The 22338-nt window shown below is 42.2% G+C and overlaps 1 protein-coding gene across 2 annotated transcripts; it reads right to left on the bottom strand.

Moving 5' to 3' along the window:
- Window positions 1-22300, bottom strand: PARL (presenilin associated rhomboid like). Of its 2 annotated transcripts, none has more exons than XM_030575108.1 (10): window positions 22128-22300; window positions 20641-20833; window positions 19386-19526; window positions 16116-16164; window positions 13547-13642; window positions 12125-12274; window positions 11486-11556; window positions 9971-10072; window positions 2399-2496; window positions 1-327 (listed from the first exon to the last, which is right to left on the bottom strand). In XM_030575108.1, the coding sequence occupies exons 1-10, from the start codon at window positions 22241-22243 to the stop codon at window positions 213-215; spliced, it is 1131 nt and encodes a 376-aa protein (XP_030430968.1). In that variant the 5' UTR covers window positions 22244-22300; the 3' UTR covers window positions 1-212. The 2 variants fall into 2 exon arrangements, with proteins under 2 accessions (XP_030430968.1, XP_030430969.1); XM_030575109.1 differs by lacking the exon at window positions 22128-22300 and adding an exon at window positions 21909-22032.
- Window positions 22301-22338: the final 38 nt, after the last annotated feature.

The raw sequence follows: 22338 nt of genomic DNA, 5'->3' as shown, positions 1-22338 counted from the left end.
TAAACCAATCAGATATAAACTTTATTTTTTCAACTTTGTCAGTTCATTCTCTACTGTACTGAACTGCATTTATTTGCAAGTGTAGTTTACGTTAGAAACTACACATCCTAAGTGGTTTTCTGTGGAGTTGCAAAAAAAATTCCAGAACCAATTCACTTCCATGTCTTCAAGTAGCACACTGTCTTCTGCACAAGCAGGCTGCAAAATTAGAATCAGTGAGATCCTCCACCTCCTTTTCCTCGGCTCTTAGACCTCATTTCATGCCAAGCCTTCACCAGTGGTTCTCTGTTCTTCCATATGAGTTCATGACCATAAGTTACATACCAACTGAAAACAAAAACAAAACTTCAACTGAAATTAGATCATGCAAAGCTAAAGTTAAGAATGAGATAGAACACTGAAGGACAATAACTGGAATATCTGTTAAACAGCATAATAGATGGGATAACCCAGAAGAAGCAGTAATAGAAATGAATAAGGTAAATTTTTAAAAGACATTTGATAAGCTTTTGGAAGAAAACACCGACAACTTTAGGTAAGCTTTCTGGTTCCATTTACTCCTAATAACTTACACAGTTCTAGACTTCCACCTACCCCCATATAGTTGAACAGTAGTTAGCACCTCAAATTTCTATCTTCTGTAGCCAAAAAATTTGCACCAATTACTACTCCACTTAAAAGAATATTAGAGTATAGTATATATTGCTTATGTCAATGCATTCCAACTATATTGCCGCAGAGGTATTTCCCGATATGCACATGAGTTCAGAAAAAAAACTAGAATAGAGTCACTTCATTTGAAGCAAACTGCCTCTTCTAACTGGATGGATGCAGAAGTAATCCATTGGAAGTAACTTTTCTGGCATAACACAGACATTTAAATGAACATCAGCATCAGGGATCAGCAGAAGGTTATGGTGAGGTTAGGGACCATGGAAGGGAGAGACTGACAGCGCTAGATGAAGCCAGACAGAATGTTCTCCCCATAGTTCTTTACTAATGCATCTCAGTCTTGACTTGCAATAGCACTTTTGTACAAGCCCTCAGCTTCTGCTAAACAGACTGCCAGTCACACCAAGCTATGTGGAATGGACAATTTTCTACAAGGGATTATGCACGTAACACAATACTCATTTCACCTGTGACCTAATAAAGAATATAAACCTAGGTCTTCAATGATGAAGTGATTAGACTGATTATTTACAAATCTAATGAGTGGGTTTGTGTGAGGGAGGGACAGCAAAGGAAAATGGGAATCGGTCAGTGCACGTGTGCCTTTGAGACAATTTTTACTCCAGTTGCCTCAATTTTCTCCCTCCTGTGTGTAATATCAGAGATCTGTCAATGATGTGTGTAGAACCTGTATTATAATGAACACTGTGATATAGACAAATCAAAATGACATGATAAATCACTAACTAAAGCATTTCGTGTTAAGAGAAGAGGTGGTGAGGAGAATGCAGTAGCTCAGAATTTGCCAGTGTTAAGGAGTCCAACAAATAGCAAAGAGAAAGCTAAACTAAATTTGGAGGGCAAGATGAAAGCATTCACTGATTCTTTTTGATTATATGAATTTCTGACTGGCCATTTTCAGATAAAAAGAACCATTGTTCTGATTACAGTGCTGTCAGCTAAGAAATATGGGAGGGGTTAAGAGGGATAATTTATGAGTTTCTGCAGAACTTTTTAGATGTTTTGATGACACGTGTGTGTGTGTGTGTGTGTGTGTGTGTGTGTGTGTGTGTGTGTATATATATATAAAAAAAAACAAGCTGCTGGGTAATCTTTTGCCATTTGCATTGAGTTCTTCATGCTCTTATACAGCTATACTAAGTGTCAAGTAGGGTTTTATTTTAAGTGTAATAAGGTTCTTACTGTCAAGGGTGTAAGTCAGACCAGTGGTTCTCAACGAGGTGTCCATAGCCCCCTGGGGGTCCGCAAGCCAGTTTCAGAGGTCTGCCATGCAAGACTGGCATTAGACTGACTGGGGCCCAGGGCTGAAGCTGAAGTCTGAGCAGTGCCATGGAGTTTTTATAGCCCCCTTTTTTTTGGGGGGGGGAGGGCAGGGGGAGTCAGAAAGAAAAAACGTTGAGAACTCTGGAGCTAGACAATACCATAGCTCTATCTGTGCAAAGAAAAGAGACACAGATTAGGTAATTAGTTCAAATGGAATTTGACTTAATAGATCTCACAGTTGCTCACTAACCCACCCAAACTGATAAGAGATACATTGAGACATGGGAAGTTTTAGTGAGCTGTGCAGTTGAAAAAGATGTTTTCATTAGTCCAGTGTGTCCTCCATTAAACTAGTGTACCAGAAGGTTTGAGTATTTTCTCTTTTTCTAATACAGAATTGTTTGCACACAATCGATAAAGTTAATAGATAACAAAAACTTACATTCCAAATAGAGCTCCCCCAAGATGCGCTGCATGATCAAAAAATTTCCAACCCAGAACAAGTCCTGCGGTGTCCATTGCAATAATGGCTTTTAAAGCCTAAAAATGAACAAAGCATTGTATGAGCAGAATCTGCAGCAGTCTCTAATATCCAGCGGTAGGAACACTTCATATTTACCACTAAGCAAACATTTAAACGATAGAACATTCCCAATGACATGCAACAATACTTACTACATAAAGATTTCTCTTGAGACAGGCCTAGAGTCTAGCCCTGCTCTTTTCTCACCAGACAATATACATGAAGTCTACTTCTACCAGAAGCCACAGAAAAAAGGAGGCTAAGAACGTGGCAGTAAATATAATGTATTTAAAATACTCTACAACCTAAAATGTGCTCTTATTACATTTTAAAAACATCTCAGCTCTATTGCAATGTCAAGCCAGAAAAGGAGGTAAATTGCTGGAACACTACACATACTACATACAGACGACTCCAATTAAGAAAGCAGCAAATATCTCATTCACGAGTCAGTTCTATATAAGCCATAATCATTCTATGCAGTAACAGCCTAGATTTATGTCTGTGTTCTCAAACACTGACCCCCACCACCACGTGGGTATACACCTCTGCCTCTACTAAATGGAAGGTGTGGGACAGCATCCTTAACTTCTCACCCACTAAATATCTACAACTAGTACCCATGCTGGATGAAATATCGGACCTATTTAAGAGTAGGAGATCAGGATATTCTAGAATGGTTAAGTACTACTGTATAAGAGAAGTACTGATAATAGTATGTCACCCTTTAGTGGATGCAGTTTTCTAACTATAAGTCCTAAGACTTATACAACTATGCATGGTTCTTGGGTTATACACTAGCAGTAATATGGGGCATATTTACCATCGTATTAACTAGAATAATTAGCACCTAATTATACGTACTCAGATTAAACTAATTGCCTTCAATTTTGAGAGACAGTTACATTCTCACATTTGGACTATTATGGTTAGAGGGTTTGTTTGGGGTTTTTTTGTGGCCAAAGTGTAATTAAAGAAACAGTGGGTAAGGTGATCTCTTTTATTGGACTAATTTCTGTTGGTGAAAGACAAGCTTTCAAGCTTACACAGAGCTGCTCTTCAACTCAGTGTAAGCTTGTCCCTTCCACCAGCAGAAGATGGTCCAATAAGAGAGATTACTTTACCCACCTGGCCTCTCTAATATCTTGGGAGCAACACTGAAACAACACTGCAGACAACGGATAATTAAGTTTAATGACGGAGCTACTTTTTTTTTTTTTAAACACTTTAAAGCATGAAATAATTAATTTTTAGGTGTACATTAAGTGTGAAAATGTAACTAAATGATTACCTTTTTGGTGAAGGCAGTGTAAGAGATTAAAGTAATCTGAGGTTTTCAGTGAAATGACTGAGATATTGTTACACTGTTTTAGAGTTAGAGCTAGGGTATGTCTACACTGGCAGTTTACAGTGCTGCAACTGTCTCGCTCACGGGGGTGAAAAAACACCCCCCCTGAGCGCTGCGAGTTTCAATGCTGTAAAGTGCCAGTATAGACAGTGCACCAGCACTGGTTGCTATTACCGTCATAGTGGTGGTTTTTTTAGAGCGCTGGCAGCGCTTTAACGTTTGCAGTGAAGATGTGCCCTAAGGATAGCAAGTAGGAGGCTAGAAGAACTCATTAAATAAACTGGTGCCATTAGTGCCTCAGGGTGTGGCTAAAATGCTTTCTAAGGGCATGGCTACACGTGCAGATGTAGAGTTCTGGGAGTTAAAACAGCCTTCGGAGACCGCAGCAGGGAAAACACTGCCCTGTGTTTACACTGTCAGCTGCAAGTGCACTGGCATGGCCACATCAGTAGCTCTTGCAACGCTACGAAGAGAAATGCATTGTGGTAGCTATCCCAGCATCTAAGTGGCTGCAACGTGCTTTTCAAATGGGGTGGGGATTGGAGTGTGACAGGCAGCGTGGTTATGTGTATGTGGGGGAGAGACAGTGCATTTTGGGGGGCAGAGTGTCTGTCAGCATGCTGTCTTGTAAGTTTGGACAGCGGGAGACCTCCCTCCCCCCCAGCCTCTCTCACACACACACTCACAGCAGCAGCATTCCACAGTAATGGCTTGCTTTGTCCTGGAGCAGATAAGCATGTCGGCTGTCAGAAACTGAGCTTTGAAAGGGTTTATCCACATGCCTGCAGCCGAGTTCAAAACAATGAGAAGAGTGGCCACTTGACGTCTGAGGATTATGGGATGATTCTGGAGGACAATCACAGTGCAGTAATGCAACACATTGTCCACACTGTCACCCTGACATTTCAGCCGGGGCGCAGCAAGCTTTATGCTTCTCATGGAGGTGGATTACCAGCTGCAGAGTCCAGGCGCTCTAAGTGCTTTGCCAGTAAGGACACCTCAGGAGTTAGAGCACATTAAATCAGCCCTGGGCGCCCTAACTTGGTAGTGTAGCCAAGCCCTAAAGTTTAACCTGTTTCAGGAAAGAGATAATCCAAGGGTTGATACAAACACAATACAGATCTGCAGAAAAAAAAAAACACAGTAAGGACAAAGTTCCAAGACTGAAGTTTAAAGAAAGACTTGAAGGTTAGATTAGGGGTGTGTCTACACTGGCTGAGTTACAGTACCATTTAATGCTGAAGGGAAACCGCTGTTGTGTGTTCACATTGTCAGCTGCCTGCGCAATAGCATGTTCACACTTGTGGCACTTGTAGCGGTATCCGGAGCGGTGCATTCTGGGCAGCGATCTCACAGAGCAGCTCTTCCTCTTCTGCCGCTAAGAGTTTTGGGAAGACAGAGGGGGCCACAGGGCATCCTGGGTCCTGTTCCAATGCCCCATGATGCATTGCTTTGCATCCCAGCAATCCCTGTGCTTCCATCTGCATTTGGTGCCATCTTTCAACGGTTTGTGTACTGTGCACTCTGCTCCTTTGGGCTGCAGGAATGGATCCCACACTGTTGACCAATATGCTGCTCGCTCTCACTAGCACGTCACAAGTGGCAGTGGAGTTATTCCTTACACACAAAGGCAAGAGCAATTCGACATGTAGCTACTGTACGTGGTGAGATCAAACATGAGATTGCTTGTGGCACTTCTGGAGGTGCCGACCACAGTGGAATGCGGCTTTTGGGCTTGGGAAACAAGCATTGAGTGGTGGGATCACATCATCGTGCACATCTGGGATGATGAGCAGTGTCTGCAGAACTTTCAGATGAGGAAAGCCACATTCATGGTACTGTGTGATGAGCTCGCTCCAGCCCTGTGGCACAAGGACACAAGAATGAGAGCCGCTCTGCCACTGGAGAAGTGCGTGGCAATTGCACTGTGGAAGCTGGCTACTCCAGACTGCTACCATTCGGTCACTAACCAGTTCGGAGTGGGAAAGTCGACCATTGGACTAGTGTTGACAGAATTGTGCAGGGCCATTAATCACATCCTGCTCCGAAAGACCATGACATTGGGCAACATGCATGACATTGTGGATGGCTTTGTACAAATGGGCTTCCCTAACTGCAGAGCGGTGCTAAATAGCATGCATATTCCAATTCTGGCACTAGATCACCTAGCACATTAATTGGAAGGAGTATTTCTCTATGGTTTTCCAGGCACTTGTGGATCACCGTGGGTGTTTCACAGACATTAACACAGGCTGGTCTGGAAAGGTACATGACCCACCCATCTTTCGGAACACTGCCTGTTCAGAAAGCTGCAAGCAGATCACCACCATAGGGGAAGTCAAAATGCCCATTGTGATCCTGGGAGACCCTGCCTACCCCTTAATGCCATGGCTTATGAAGCTGTACACAGGGCACCTTGACAGCAACTAGGAGTAGTTCAACAACAGGCTGAGCAAGTGCAGAATGACTGCTGAGGGTGCTTTTGGCCATTTAAAGGCTCACTGGTGTTGCCTATATGGGAGGCTGGACCTGGCCGATGACAATATTCTTATGATTATAGCTGCATGCTGTACGCTCCATAATATTTGTGAAGGGAAGGTTGAAAGCTTCACTCAGGGCTGGTCCGCTGAGGATCAGCACCTGGAGGCTGAATTTGAACTGCCAGAGACCAGGGCTATTAGAGGGACACAGCATGGGGCCACAAGGATCAGGGATGCCTCAAGGCAGCAATTTGAAGCTGAAAGCCACTAATATTTGTTACTGTGCTTGGGAGTGCAGTGCTTATAATGCTAGGAGGTGATTGTGATTGGTGCAGATGATGCACCCTGAAGGTTTAAGAAAACTGCCTGTTGCTTTGCAGGACTGTTTGCTTTCAATTAATGGAATAAAGATTGCTTTCAACCAGAATAATTCTTTTATTAAAAAACAACCACCGAAGGAGAGAGAAAAACATCAGCACTGAAGGTCCCAGGGGGAAGGTAGGGTCCCAGGGGGAAGGTAGGGTCCTGGGACGGTTAAAAGATTTGTGTATGTTCCAAGGATCATATCCAATCTTCTCCTCTGGAGTACAGTGCAGTAGGTGCTGTACTTCCACAGGGCCAAACTGCAGAGGGATGGGTGTTGAGTGCAGTGAGTACGGGAAGTCCGCAGTGCTGGACTGTGACATAGCGAGTACAGACTGGAGCCAGGAGGTTGATAAGAGTGTGTTGGAGTGTCTAGGTGCGGCACAGGAAGGAGCTTTGCAACAGCGGCTGCTGAAGAGGGCGGGCATAGAGCTGCTTGGTTTGCGGTACTAGTTGCGCCTGCAGCGTGTCTGTGGCGCTCCATAACCTTTAAGAGCAGCTCCGTGGCTTTGTTCTGGCATGCCGCTCCTCTCTTCAGTTTCCCTTCTCGCTCTCTCGCCACTCCTTCAATTCTTGTTTTTCGGCCGCGGAGTGCATCATGACATCATGCAGAAGTTCTCTCTAGTTCTTTCCAGTTCTGCACAGCCATTCAGCAGGAGATGACAGAGGGAGCCTGGGCTCCCAAGGTCATATCCGTGAAGTCAAAATGCAACATTTTACAGAAGCAGTATTGTTTGCAACACACAGACCACTGATTCAGTGATTTAAAACACAGCCACTATTCACACACCTATCAATAACTGGCTGACCCCAGGCAGGCACATGAGCCACAAGACCCCCAAAATGGTGAGTAACCGCAGGGGCAATCAGTGTTCCAGAATCATATGGTACACTGGGCACATGGCTCTTGGGAAGAGCCAGCACTGTAGGGGAGGAGTTATAAACATTACTGTCCCCACATTTTCCAGAGGCTGTGTTCATTATGGAAGATAACTCGCTGCTGAGGTGAGCAGGGAATCAAGGGAGAGTCTTCTCCAAGACTCTAGCTTCCGCCCTTGCCCTTATGCAGCTCAACTGTGTGCAGCAATGGTCCCATCACTCCCTCCCATGATGGCACAGTGGCACAGGAAAGTTACCCTTAATGGGGCAAGAAATAAAGCAGCTCTGCCAAAGAACCTGCGGCAGCAGATTGCCCGGTATCTTCATGAGAGTTTCATGGAGATCTTTGAGGCAGATTCCCATGAAGTGAGGGAGTCAATCAACACCCTGTTCTGCTGCCCAGACTAGGCATGTGATGGTACATGTATCATACAGACACACGCCTGCTTTCTGCAACCCTCCTGCCCCCAACAACTCACTTCAGTGATTCCCAAAATCAAAGCCACTTACCAGGGGCCTCCTCTCCTGTTTGCACTTCACCAAGCTCCAACAGCTGAGACTGGCTACCCTCCTCCAGGGTAGAGAAGAGCTCCTGGCTGCATGCATCTCTGACCTCTGAGTCGTCCTCTGCCTCTGGGTCCGCCTCCACATCCACATCCTCATTCAAGATCTCCTCCTCCTGGCTAGGTCCACTCTCGACTGGCACACGAGCCACTGAAGTATCCACAGTGGTCTTTGCAATGAAGGCGGGGTCACCACCAAGTATCGCGTCCAGCTCTTTGTAGAACCAGTACCTTGTGGGTGCAGCACCGGAGTGGCAGTTCCTCCCACACCTTGTGGTAGGTGTTATGCAGCTCCTTCACTTTGACCCTGCACTGTAGTGTGTCCCGGTTATGGTCCCTTTCTGTCATGCATCATGAAATCTGTCCATAGATGATATAATTCCTATGGCTGGAGTGCAACTGGGACTAGACAGCCTCCTCTCCCCAAATACTAAGGTGGACCAGCAGGTTGGCATTGCTCCAAATAGGGGATCACCTGGTGTGTTGAGCAGGCATGGTTACCTGGAAAGATGTGCTGAGACCACTGCATGCGTCACTGAGCAAACACGAAAGGGACTTTCAAAACTGCCAAGGAATTTAAGAGATGGGGATGATGGTTGGTCACCTGAAGGAAGGCTAGTACAGTTCAAACCGATGACCAGAGGTGCAAAAACAGGCCTTGTGGGACACCTCCTGGAGACCAAACACAGCCCTGTAATCGACCAGGGTGTCTACACTGGCACTGTGATGCCGTAGCCCCGGCGCAGAAAGCTGTACACCTCTCATCAGGGTGGTTTATTGTTTTTGTTCTTTTACAGCGCTGCAACTGCGCAGGTACCGGCTTGGCAGCATGTACACCTCGGGAGTTACAATGCAGAAAGCTGCTTAGTGCGCAGAAACTTGCCAGTGCAGACAAGGCCTAAGAAATGCTTTGAAATTTAAACCTGATAGAATCTCAGTAAACTCATTCCCGTACAACACATTTTAAACCCAGTCGTCTTAAAATGGGTTAAAACAAAGCAATTAAGCTATCATACTAAAACAATGTTCAGTAGCGTACAAAAAAGATGGACTATGCATCTTAACTCAGGAGTTAAGATATATGTATGAGTTTCTAAAATACATATATTTTTAAAAGCAGGGAAAGGAATCAAAGAATGAGAATATTAAGAATGTGCCACAAAAGCCCCAGTGATCTATTCCTGTTCCTAAAACTTATGTTCTTAAAAGCAGCAGTAAGAAGCGTCTAAAGCAGGAGACAAGCATCTACAGCAATGTGAGTAGAAATGATTTTTTTCTGGAAAATTAAATTCTCAAATCTGCCTCAGCCTTTGCTTATTCACCCGAGTTACGTTTCACACAGTTCATTTAAAGTTGCCTGAAATAAGTAACCAGGTCCTGCAGTTTATCCCTAACAAACATAGCCGTACACTATGTGCCACACTTTGAACAACAAGAGGCTCCCACAGTGCACGTACACAATTTTGTTGTACTTCCTCACAGGCACCGGGTTCCCTTTCCTTACCCCCATTTCCTACAGCTTTAAGAACTGGGTGTGAAATACATCTCCAAGAAGCAATCTAGAAGTTAAGCTCTACACAGTTTTTTAAAAAAAGAGACAAGCAACTGAAAACAAGCCTGATTCTTGATTGCTCTACACCACGTCTAGTCATTATACTAGACTAAAGTCAGTGCGGAACTGCAACAGCAGTTGCAACAGCAGATCAGGCCCTAGGAGTTCAGGCCATGACCATGCATTTAAATAAAAATTAGATATTGTTTGTATATTCATATTAAAAGGAGACATTCAGATACTGTTGCAGTGTAGGGAAAGGAAAATATTTAAAGTATATAATTTCTGATATTCAAAGGCACTTACATTTCCTGCTGTAAATGTGAACATCGGAAGAAGTATGATGGCTAGTTTTGCTTCTGGCATCTTCGTACATACTGCTGCAAGGATAGTCATTATAGCTCCTGACTGAAAATACATTAAAATACATGAAAGTGAGCTGAGATATTACACAAGGGAAATTTATTTTTCTGTATGTGAACCTATTTTGCTTGCTGCCTTTCTTTTCCAGTGCAGCCCTATGACACGTCCCAAAGCACAAAACAGTATGGTAAGTTTACTATAGAAATAAATCAAGAAATCATTGCTTTATTTTGAGATCTGAATGTATAAAAGCTGAAAGAATTGTTTCCTATGTCCTCACTGTCTGACCGCTAAAAAACAAGTGAACAAGCTGTAACCTTTTCTGAAAACCACGCCATTTGTAACAATCATAAATAACTGATGTTAATATAGTACCCTTCATGCCAATGAATTTTAGAAATATACATGTAGCACTGCTGAAATGTAATTGTAGCTAAGGTGAAAGCAACCACTCAGTTTAAAGAACGCTGGACATCAGATGACAACTTTTTTGGACAAGGAAACTGGAGCAAACCTCTCCTCTAACAACATAAGTCTATGGGATCTTCCAAGTCCATGCATGGATAGGATCTTAAACTGTATGCAAGTTTGCGTGGTAATATCAACACCTGATCAGTGAGAAAGTTACTCTGTAGCAAATACAAATGACTTGCAGTATAAGTGAATAGTATGTGTATGGCATTAATTTAAATTCAGCTTATCAACTGCAGCTCTAGTTGTCCAACAAGTTCCTCCCTCCATTTGAAAAACAAAACATGTTTTTTTTAAAAAGTCAGAACATGATATAAATAAAGCCTCCAAAAAAACATAAATCTTGATCCAGCAGCAAGTTCACTTTACCCTTACTATAAGTTGAGTGCCTTAAAACATCCCAAAGCTTTGATAGCAGGTATTTTTATTTAGAAAAAATTTAAGCAGAACAGAAGATAAGCATACCACTCCTACCAACTTCAGAAATTCTATAAATTGAGCATGCTCAAGCAAAAGTTCTATGTTTTTGGGAAAGAAGTTGATAGGAAACATTTCACCAGCATTACTTGTTAATTTCTACTGTCCCTGATCATATGATCTCTTGTGATCTCTTCAAAAAGAATACAATTTTCAATAATTAGAGCATAATTATGCATTACAGCTTCATGTAAAAACCTTTATAAAACAGTGAGTTCAGTTCTACAACTTATCTGCTCAGTGACAAGAGATCCTGCTGTTAAGCACAAGTTTACAACCATTAGCATTTAGCAGCATTGGTTCTGGGCTGCTGTACCAAGGGCTTGGAAGAATGGCCCAGTTCTCGCACAGGAATGACTGATTACTCTCAACACTGGTAATCTCTGCCTGCCTTCCCAAGCTAACATATCTCTGATTTTTAAGAAAGCTGTGGAATACAATGCTTTGAAACTGGTTTTAGTGATGTTACGAGATATAGAATTTGCGGATTTTAAAACGTATGCTACTTACAGCTCCAAGTGATGGTCCAAATCTTCCAGTAGTTACTTTACTGACATAACTGACAAATGTGGAGATAACACCTAAAAAAGGTGAAATTACTGTTAGAAACCATATCAGGAATGTAAGCAAGGAGCAGGAGGCACCAAAACATTGCCTGAATGTTTGCATGAGGTATCTTGCACACTAACTTTTTAACTTAATTTTTTGAGGCGGTAGAAATGGAGACTAGAAACAGTTGTAGTTTTGTCTGTCATCTCAGAGATGTCCTAAGACAATGTTAAAAACTAACAGTTCAGTGATGAAGCATGACTTTAAATACAAGGCTTCCACTTGACAGCCTAAAACCAAACATTCCAATGTGATCAGTGCTCTGTTCTGCAGCAGTTCTTTGGGGGCAGGGACCATCTTTTTGTTCTTTGTTCAGTGCCTCGCACAATGGGGGTCTGGCCCATGACTAGGGCTCCTAGGTACTATGGTATTACAAATAAATCATTAAAATAAGCACTGTGGTTGGGGTACAATACCCTATGGGAATGAACAATCAGTGTCTGCAGCCAGGGAAAAATACGTTAATCTCTCTCTCACTTCCTACTTGCAGTAAGTATGATCATGACATTTCTTTAAAGTACTAATTTTTTGAAAAATTACCTGCAGAAAGGTACACTGCCATGAACTGCTCACGTCCCAAAAGAGACACTATACTTGAAGAAAAACTCCACAACACATACATATTTGCAGCCATGTGGAACAAAGAGAAATGACTAAATGTAGAGAGCAGCATGGGAGAGCAAAGGACTCCTACAAGAAGAAGAAAACTAGTGGTTACTGAGGAACAAATACAGGCCATTTTAGTATTTTTATTTTCATTTGTGTGCATAAGTACTTACAGCATAAGCAAGAGAAAATATAGTTATCAGACTTCTTAAATAGTTCATAAGCTTTAAACATGTAAAATGCGAGAAGTGTAATGAGCCATCAGATTCAGTGTGGCAACTGCCAAATCATGCAACATTTTCTAAGAAATCTGTCGCTCATGTGAAAAAGTACATTAAAGATTTTCTTGTGGAGAGTTTACATGGATTTTTCAAAAGATTCCACACCATTCTTTGGAGAGTGGGAAAGCCACTTTTTTTTCATTATGAGGGTTTTGTCCAATTATAACCGCTTAGGTTAAGGTATGAAGGAGAATCTTAGCTTTCATTTTAAAAATGTCTAGTCCTATTCAGTGCAATGGTAAAATAGATAGAAACCAATCTCTAGTTCAAAGTCTGAAAATTTCAGGGGACCATAAATCAACTGGGAGTCCAACTCCCACTGAAATTCAGTTAGTTGCCCAATTCCCTTAGGCTTTCCAAATCCCTGCCTAAAAAGCACAAACATCTGGGTTCCACTTCTACAGCAGGAATGAGGGATGGGCGGTATCAGAAGAGCCCCCTCCATCATGCATCCTCCACACCCTGTCTCTATTTTGGAAATGGACCCCAACTGCTTGTGTCTTTAGAGCCTACAGTTAACATTTTCAAGGCTATTTTACCATGAATGAAAGCTGAGATTCTTCTTCATGTGGAGAAAAGGCCAGCTCTGTGGTAAGAGACTTGTAGGAATCCTCTCATGCTCATTGGCAAGTACGTAATTGTTATATCGTGATAAGCGAATGCACACCATTCTGCATGTGTGGTGGTGCCCATCTCCCCCGCACTCAAGCCACTAATTCCTAGCAGTGGGAAATATTAATGTTCAAAAATAAAGAACAACTTCAAAACAGCTTTTTTAAGAACCATAAAAATGGTTTGTTTCCTCCCAAAAGACAAGGAAGAGCAATAATCAGGACAGAGCTAGGACTTCATTCCACTATGAGAAAAATTCCCTTTTGCAAAGACAAACCATTTGTTGTTCAGTGTGGCACACTTGAAGATACTAGACCTCAACATCTTGACATTATGATCTCTAGCAAAGCTATTTTTGGAAACAAATGTGTTTCTATAAATATATTATTTATGATTTACCCCTCACCAAGGCCCGCCTGTTGAATTGAATGGTTGGACATATACCCACACACAGGACACTTACTAGAGGCAGGATTAGATGTGAAGTAAGTAATCATTGTCCGCTGCATAGAAGGGATTCTCCATAAACAGAACACAAAGACATTTGCAGCTATGATACCTAATAAGAAAAAATCCAATTTAGAGACAAAGTATGAATATAACATGCAAGAATGAAGCACTTGGTAGCAAAGTTTCAGAATTTCAGAAACTCATTTACAACAATATCCACATTTTTTCTTTGCTACTCCCATATAAAATGGCAATTTTTAATTTTTATTTTCTGACGATTTTAAGAAAAATGAACTGGAATTCAGAAATCTTTACACGATGAAAACCCTTTTAACAGAAGTCACATTTTGTATCTAAACTAGTGTTCCTTTAGTTGCACAAAATACACAAGTATACTGTCCAGTGAGTCACTTTGCAACCAATCTACTACAACTAATCTTCCAAGAAATCTGCAACTACAAATTTCTTTGTAATTTACAAATTGTTATTTACTTACTAAGTTTTAATTTTGATCACATTCTAATTTAGATAAGAATGTAAATGACTGAGAGCAGACTGATGAAAGTTTACATCCTTGCATGTTTCCTTCCAGGTATTTACTGACACCTAAAACCAAATTAAAATATAGCTTTGGCTCTGGAAAGCACATAAAACTGTTTTTAAAGATCTGAACAGTTTATATTATAAATCTGGCATTCCTGGGGATGGGGAGGGAGGGAGAGATAATTTCTTTCCTTGTAAAAACTTAGATTCCTTATTTTCATGACTTATTTGAAAGACTCCTGCTGAACTCAAAGCAGAAAAATATTTTCAAGGCTATTGATATCTGAAATTCTCTATTTAGAATCTGTATAATCTACTTTCTCTGAGCTGCTTTTAGCTTTAAGAGAGAGCCTATCCTATGCTACAGTGCTTTCTTATTAACCAAAGATTTCATTATGTGCTCAACACCACCAAGTTATACAAGATCTCAACAAAGAATTTTTGCAAAATAATTCCAAATCTGTTCTGATGCAACATGGCAGATAAGTATGTTTGAAAGGTTTCAATGTATACCAGTTAAATTTACATGTAATATAAATAAGGCCCTATTTAATCTGCAATATTGTGGAAATTGCAAATTCCACAGTATTAGGTTTCCATTGCAATTTTGACAATGGGAGCCCTGGGCAGCTGCCAACAATGGAAAATCGCAGAGCAGTAACAATAGGCTTTATTACTGCAAATAAGAAGGTCCATGATCACTTTTACGCAATTTTCCATGGCCTGTCCGCAACTCAGTTGCAATTTTTTGACAATCATCCTGCAATTCAAGTAGGGCCTTAAATATAAAATATTAACCATATATTGAGAATCACCACAGAGACTATGCATGATTAATTTTCCACCTGATTTTTCCAAATACAATATTGGCACCACTTTGTTTAGACATAATAAAAGCTTAAGTTGGATGTTAAGAGTAATCCAAAATATTGTATAAAACCAGTTGATCAGACCTTATATTTAGCTGGAATTCTTTAATGTGTCTATGACTGCCCTAGACATTCAAGACTTAAGTGCAATTTATTTTTAGACTACCGAGCAATTCTTTAAAATGAGGCAGAAAGTGACTGAAACCAATTTTGTCCTTAAAAAATTACTTTTTCTATATAAATTTATGTTTTATGACAAATGGAAACACTGGTTATTTAGACTCCAGTATGATTAATAGAAATCTGCTCAGGTACTCAATAAATATTTTTATGTACAGAATACATAACAGAGCATGTTCCAGATTAAATGCCATAAATTATCTATTTCTCATCTATTCTTCTCTTTAATCTGAATAGCTATGTGAGATGTCTATTAATGGGATTTCAATAATTCTGTATTAAGCAGATTCCATGCAACTCCTGTTAAATATAAATACCTTTGTATTATGTAACAAAATCTGATACACAACAAGATAGCTACCTCCTGTTTGCAACATTGTGTATGCAGTCACAGGAAGCAGTGAATTTATGCTGCAACACATCATGGAGAAAAATTACAACATGTTTCCATTGTTTCCGGTTATGGTGCATAAAATTGCATGATATTCCTGGGATGACAAAGAATATTTCCAGAAAAAGGAAACGATAGCCATATTACCCAGTAATACACCATAAATCTACCTCTCATGAGAAAGCTGTTAACTTGAAGGACAACCAATATTCAACACGGTTTGTGCTGGTAGTAATAGCACTGCTTTTCAGGCTCTGGCAACATTGTAGAAATTCTTTACTATGCTGCTTCTGAGGGTCCCTCATGACCAGTTTTTACTGTACTTCTATACGTGTAGCAGAAGGAAGATTCTGACTAGTACTACACAATATTCAAAACAAGTGAGTGGAGATTTCAACTAACGTACAAGAAATATGTTCTGTGAGAAGGAATGGGTAGCAGATGCAGATGGGGAATGAAAATAGCGTGTACGTACACAGATTTGCTTTGTTTCTTACAATCGATAAGCATGGTATGAAAGCCATCTATTGTGACATACTGTACCTGTTTGCCATAAGTCTCTTCCTGTGAATGTCTAATACTTGTAAGCTAACACAAACCTGTCACAGTCCGCTGACCCTCACTCAGGCTATTCCACCACTTGTTAACCTGAAAGAGAATAAGTAGTATTCATTGAACTGCCAAAATAGCCAGGATCTCAGAACTATTTGAAAATCACATAAGGTTCCACTTAAATCAATACATAAAAATCAAGGTTTTTTTTTAAACAGAAGGATTGAGTTAATATATGCTTTTAATATTCATTCTGCTAGACTTAAAATAGCTTTTTTTTTATGTTATATTTCCTGTTCATATATTTTTTAAAATCTCCTCTTTCAATTAAATAGCCTGTTATAGAAAAAAATCCAATCCTTACATGATATTAAACGGCAGAGCCCCATTAAATTCCAAAGAATGATATCAGTTTATACCAATGAAGATCATGTGTATTTATGTGTATCTCCTAGGCCAGGGGTGGGCAAACTTTTTGGCCTTAGAGCCACATCGGGATTCTGAAACTGTATAGAGGGCCAGGTAGGGAAGGCTGTGCCTCCCCAAACAGCCTGGCTTCTGACCCCTACCCAACCTCTCCCACTTTCCACCCCCGGACTGCCCCCCTCAGAACTCCTGACCCATCCAACCCACCCCCACTCCTTGTCCCGAGTTCCCCCTCCCAGGACCCCCCCCCATCCCTAGCTCCCTAGCCCGACCCCTATTCAGGCCCCCACCCCCTGACAGGCCTCCCAGGACTCCCACGCCTATCCAACCCCTCGTGTTCCCCATCCCCTGACCGCCCCCACCTGGAACCTCCGTCCCATCCAACTGCTCCCTGCCTGCGCCCCAGGATCCCCTGTCCCTTATCCAACCCCACCACTACCTGCCCCCATACCATGCCACTCAGAGCACCAGGACTGGCAATCCCATTGCCTGGCAGTCTAGAGCGCCAGGGCAGGCCGGCAGCTCTCGCAGCCGCACTGCCTGGCAGGAGCTCGCAGCCCGCTTCCCACGCTGCTGGCAGCACATCAAGCTGAGGCTGCGGGGGAGGGGGAGCAGCAGGGGAGGGGCTGAGGGCTAGCGTCCCGGGAGCTCAAAGGCCAGGCAGGAGGGTCCTGGAGGCCACAGTTTGCACACCTCTGTTCTAAACAGAGACTCTTACTGACAGCTTTTTGTGGTCTCACACCACCCACCTTGGAGCCAAAGGTCATTTTTTGCAGAAGCATCTCACAGGATGTGGCATTCACTCCCCCTTGTATCCAGTTCAGCCCATCCCTTCTCCACCTTTAAGAAACCCCCTAGAAAAATGTATTATGATCACAGGTAACTCTTAGGTGTGCTCTTTTTCCTCTGTCCCCTTCTAATCGTCCCTTTTAAATATTAAAAAAAAAAAAACACTGCTGGTTTGATTATACTAGTTTTATAACACTCCAAGGTGCTACATAAATTATTTCTATAGGTTGGACAAAAAGTAACCAAATAAGATTTCAGTGAATTGTTCATTTCAAAGTCATCATTCCCTCTCTCACCACATCCTTAATTATCTGGCATAGGATCTAGATAAACCCATATCAATATTTTCTCCCCATCATATCCTCCAGTATGGCCATTATACAAACATGATTTTGTGTAATATAAAAAGCCTACATGCCTTTACTAACTAGCACTGGATGCTGAATTTAGAAGGTTACTTGTATTACCAGATGGAGATGGGAACTGGAGATTTTTTTTAAAATGTATTAACAATGACATGGTAGTTTTGTTTATTATATTTTTGATAGCTAATTAGAATCCAGCAACCCTTTCCTATCAGAGAATTTAGTACTAAACTTGTTTTCTTCACAATTTCTAAATACTCTTAAGGGGCAACTTTGATCTTACATGTGATTCGTATAAACACAGATGACGAGACATGCATTTGGACAGGAGTACTACAGAGTATTCAACTTGCATCATGGACACAGAGGGTTCCTCTGCATCCTGCTCAGGGCACAGTGCCTCTGCAGCTGCACACTCACCCTTACTAATAGTGAAAGAAACAGACCAGGACTAGGAATAAGATCTGCTCTACTGCTTGCCAGGGAACCGACCTCTCCGTGGACATAATTTACAGAACCCATTTCTTATATTTTAAATGAACATATTACAGCAAAGTGCAAGTGATTATGGTATCCAGTGTTGCCAACTGATAAGTTTATCATAAGTCTAGCAATATTTGGTCTTTGTCTTAAAGTCACAAATTCTGGAGTCAGGTGTTTACTTTGGAATTTTTTTTAATGTTCATTTATTAAAAAGTTTCTAGTCCTTATGATTGCAAAGAAAAGCTTGAAAACATGAAATGTAAAGGCTCAAAACCCAGAAAACAAAAATCTCATATTTATGCCTTTGTGTGTTTTTTTTATTAATCTCATAATTTTTAAGCCAGAGATTTTTTTAACATTGAGGGTTGGCAATACTACCTCTCTAACACAATAAAAAAGTGAGTGGCATTTTAAAATATATTAGACATACCAAGATCTATTTGTCTCCCCCTTTTTTTTTTTTTTTTTTGGGGTGGTGGGGAAGCAAGAAGGGGGCTGCTATTTCATCTCTTCGATATCTATTTGATAGCAGTGCCAAATGTTTAGTTTTCATCTGTGCTAACTGTGAAGCAGCTTCCTTTAGAATTAACATATAGCATACTGTAAGCTGCAAGCCTGTCTCCCCAGCCCAGAAAGGACTAATGCCCCCCCAAAAGTCTGTTCAGACCCTTCCTTCAGGGTCCAGTTTCATTCTTTAAATATAAAACTCAGAGTAACACACACAGTTATCCCTCTGATCAAAACAGTTTGCAGGGCACCTGAGGCTTTTCCCCTTGCATCTCTTCCCACTGCTCCAGAGCCAGCCATGGGAGTCAACTTCCTTCCTGCAGCTCTCCTAGCCCTTTACATAGGAATTAACTGACCCATTCCCAACTGGGTCTGACAGTAGAACAGGGCAGGCTGGCCAGCCCCAACCGCCCTGACCCTTAAAGGGACAGACCATCCTGTTAAGCAAACCTGTGTGATTTCTGCCATACAGCACTAATTAGAAAAGTTGTTAAAGTGCCAAGAATTTGTACTATAAAAGACAGACAAGTATCTATTACTGTACTCAACCAATACTAGAGGCATCAATATACATGCCTGATTTTTAGTTTGTCTTATACAGTGTTGACCACATGGCAGTCTTCCAAGGTTACATTACTGAGGTTGGTCAAGCATCATATTCAGTAAAACACTAAGCACATTATTCATATGCAGTACATGCTATTATAGTCCTATAGTCACTGCACAAGATAGTTATGTTCTGTGTACCTGCTTTCTGAAGTCCCCATTTTTCTGAGGTCGTAACTTATCCATCCAATCTGCTCGAGCCTCGTCAAAATAGCTCTGGACCCGGGATTTTAGGTATTCATACTGCCAAATAGCAGCTGATCCAAATGCACAGCCTGTAAACTATGTAACATTAGATGCATTCAAAATCAAAGTCTAATATGGAAGACAAATCCTTATACAATTTTAGGTAAAAATATAAGAATGTGCTCCTACCGCACTTACATATTAATACTATTAAAAACATTCAAAGAGTGAGGTTCTCACTGAATTATGTAGCAATATTATTGTATTACACAATATTTAATAAGAGCCTTCCCTTATGGTTCTTTTGCCAGACATTGCAGGTTACTGTCTAACTGCCAGCTTGTGGCGGGATTAGACAATACTGTGCCACAAAAATCAGGATTCTTGTTGTAAAGTTTAGGGTCAGTGTGCTAAACCCTCTGCTCCTTTCTACTTGTTAGGAGAGGTCTTCATTCCCTTTCTTTCAGGCTGGAGGGAGAGGGGAAACAGGTACCAGAGGATGGGACACTGACTGGGATGCAACAGGAAAGGGACTCTGAATGCATCTAGTGAAGTGGGTTTTAGCCCACGAAAACTTATGCTCAAATAAATTTGGTAGTCTCTAAGGTGCCACAAGTTCTCCTCGTTCTTTTGACCTTCAAAGATGATTCAGAAAGGTTGTAGAGTATATGAAAACAGCTAGCAGTTTGTTTAGCTTCAGGCTGATTTTTTTTTAACTTTATGTGGGAGAGGGAGAAGTACTGGCAACACTCAGGGCTCAGTAAGAAGCGAGTTGAATAGTACATGTAGGGGAAACGTATTCAAGAATATTCTCTCCCTTTGAAAGGGATGGCAGCTCCCTTAGGACTGACAAACAAGACAATGTGCAGATTAGAAAAATACAGGACCATTTAAGCAGGCATTCCCAGATTAATGGGGTAACAATTTGGTAACACTCCTTCTGGAAGAAATCCACCAAACCCACTGAAGATAGTGAGTTAAAATAGAAAGAAGTATGTTCTGAGAAAACTGTTTAAAAAAAAATTAAGAAAAGGTACCTTGATGGTGACAGGAGTACAGCCTCATGCAATAAGCTTCTGGGATTTAATTGCATTATTTTTAATGGAATACTCTTGCTTATCATGCACAAATTCTATCGCAGTCACCTGCACAAGTAACTCTGCATCAATGCTACTTCTAATAAGTGTAACATGATGGCACAAACAATTACCCCAATTGTAAAAAAGAACGGCTTCACAAGACGCTTCAGCGAAGGGGAAGAAGTATAAAAGACTGTTTCCTGTATTGGAGGAGACAGACTGCTTTTGTATGGTTTGGAGCCAGTTTCTTGGTCTGGTTTTCGAGGTTCAGTCTTTTGTGGCACTCTTTTGAATCCATTTCTCTGCTGTGTATATAAAGTAAACCTGGGGAAAAGAAGAAATGTGTGCCAAATACAAAGTCAACGTTGACTCACTATTTCTATTTAAACCCAGACTGTCTTATTATCTAGACATTACAGAAACTTTTTGGTAGGGTGGGGGAGATAGCCCAGCTAACTTCTTTACACAACTGTAAAGGTGGGTGTTCTTCACCAGCATGCTACAGAATTTCCTTGCTTCAGGAGTTACTTTGCCTTTCACAGAATGGGGAAACTAGCTATTGTGTGTTTCATACTCTCATTTTCCAGTCTAGCTTGCACAAGGATATGAATATACAATCATCATGGTATCAGCATACTAGCTAAAAGTGCTGGCAACATGGTGCAACTCTACCTGTTCTTCATTGTGTTAGGAAACTAACTCAGACAATTCATTTCCCAAAGCTGGGGAGCTATTAGGCAGCAGTTTAAGTTTCAGGCCTGGGAATGGCCAAGTTAATTTTCTGTTACTTCAAGTGTAATCCTTAGTGCATCATCGTGTTATCAAGTAATATGGTTAAAATAACACCACTGGATGGCAGTGCGCTTGAGTTAATGCTGAAGGCATTTCAACTGTGGGAATTTCCTCATTTTAATGCTCGATCTTAGTACTGCACTACCATCTGGGGACAGTGCTCTCATTCGGTTAAATGCCCCTGGGGGGGGTCTCAACCTGCCCTAGCAAGGGGTGCCAGGTGCGTGCTGGAGACCCATAGGCCCAACACTGGTTCTACACAGCCGGGCTCCACTCCCTGGTGTGATTTTCAGGAGATTTTCAACATTTCCTCTGAAACGCGGCTCTGGCCGAGCCTGGGCCATGCAGCGGCCGGCTGGAGGGGCAGGGCCCCGCCTGGGTACAGGCCAGGGGGAGATGGGCAGAAGCCAGGCTGGGTCTCGCCGGTTAAAACCCTCAGCTCGCAGCCGGGGCGTTGCTCACTGAGCCTGAGGGGCCGGTGACAGCCCGTAAGGTGCTGGGGCCCTTCCCACCCCACCAGCAGCCATCGGGGGCCCGGACCCCCCTCCCGGCTCATCGCACCGGCCTCAGCGGGGACCCCGTCCCGGGCGGGCCGCTCCCCCCATACCTGTGCCCCCGGGAGCGGCGGCCGCTCAGCACCTCTCGGCTGCAGAGCCGGGCCCAGCAGCTCCACGCCATGTTCCGACCCTGGCCCGCCCCGCGCCTCAAGCGCTTCCGGAGCACCCGGCCGCCATCTAACCAGGGCGTCACAAGGGGACAGGGGAGGGCTGGATCCCGGCCATGCTACAGCGCAGCGGGGGGAACAGCCCACCCCACGCACACATACCCGGCCGCAGCCGGGCCCGTACAGACTGCACGGTCGCTGCCCAGACACCATGTTGAGGAGGAGATTTCTGGTACTCCGGTCAACAGCAGCCGCCATGTTGAGGATATAGGCCACATCCCACTTTAGCCGCCATGTTGAGAGCGTCTTCTCTTCTTGCTTAGCTTGACTTCGGCCATTTTGAGAAGGGCATTGCCGGTATTCTCTGCTCAGC

The sequence above is a fragment of the Gopherus evgoodei genome, chromosome 9, assembly GCF_007399415.2.
Source record: "Gopherus evgoodei ecotype Sinaloan lineage chromosome 9, rGopEvg1_v1.p, whole genome shotgun sequence".
Taxonomy (NCBI): Eukaryota; Metazoa; Chordata; order Testudines; family Testudinidae; genus Gopherus; species Gopherus evgoodei.
Note: the sequence above shows the minus strand (reverse complement) of the source record. Positions and strands in the feature narration are given on the sequence as shown.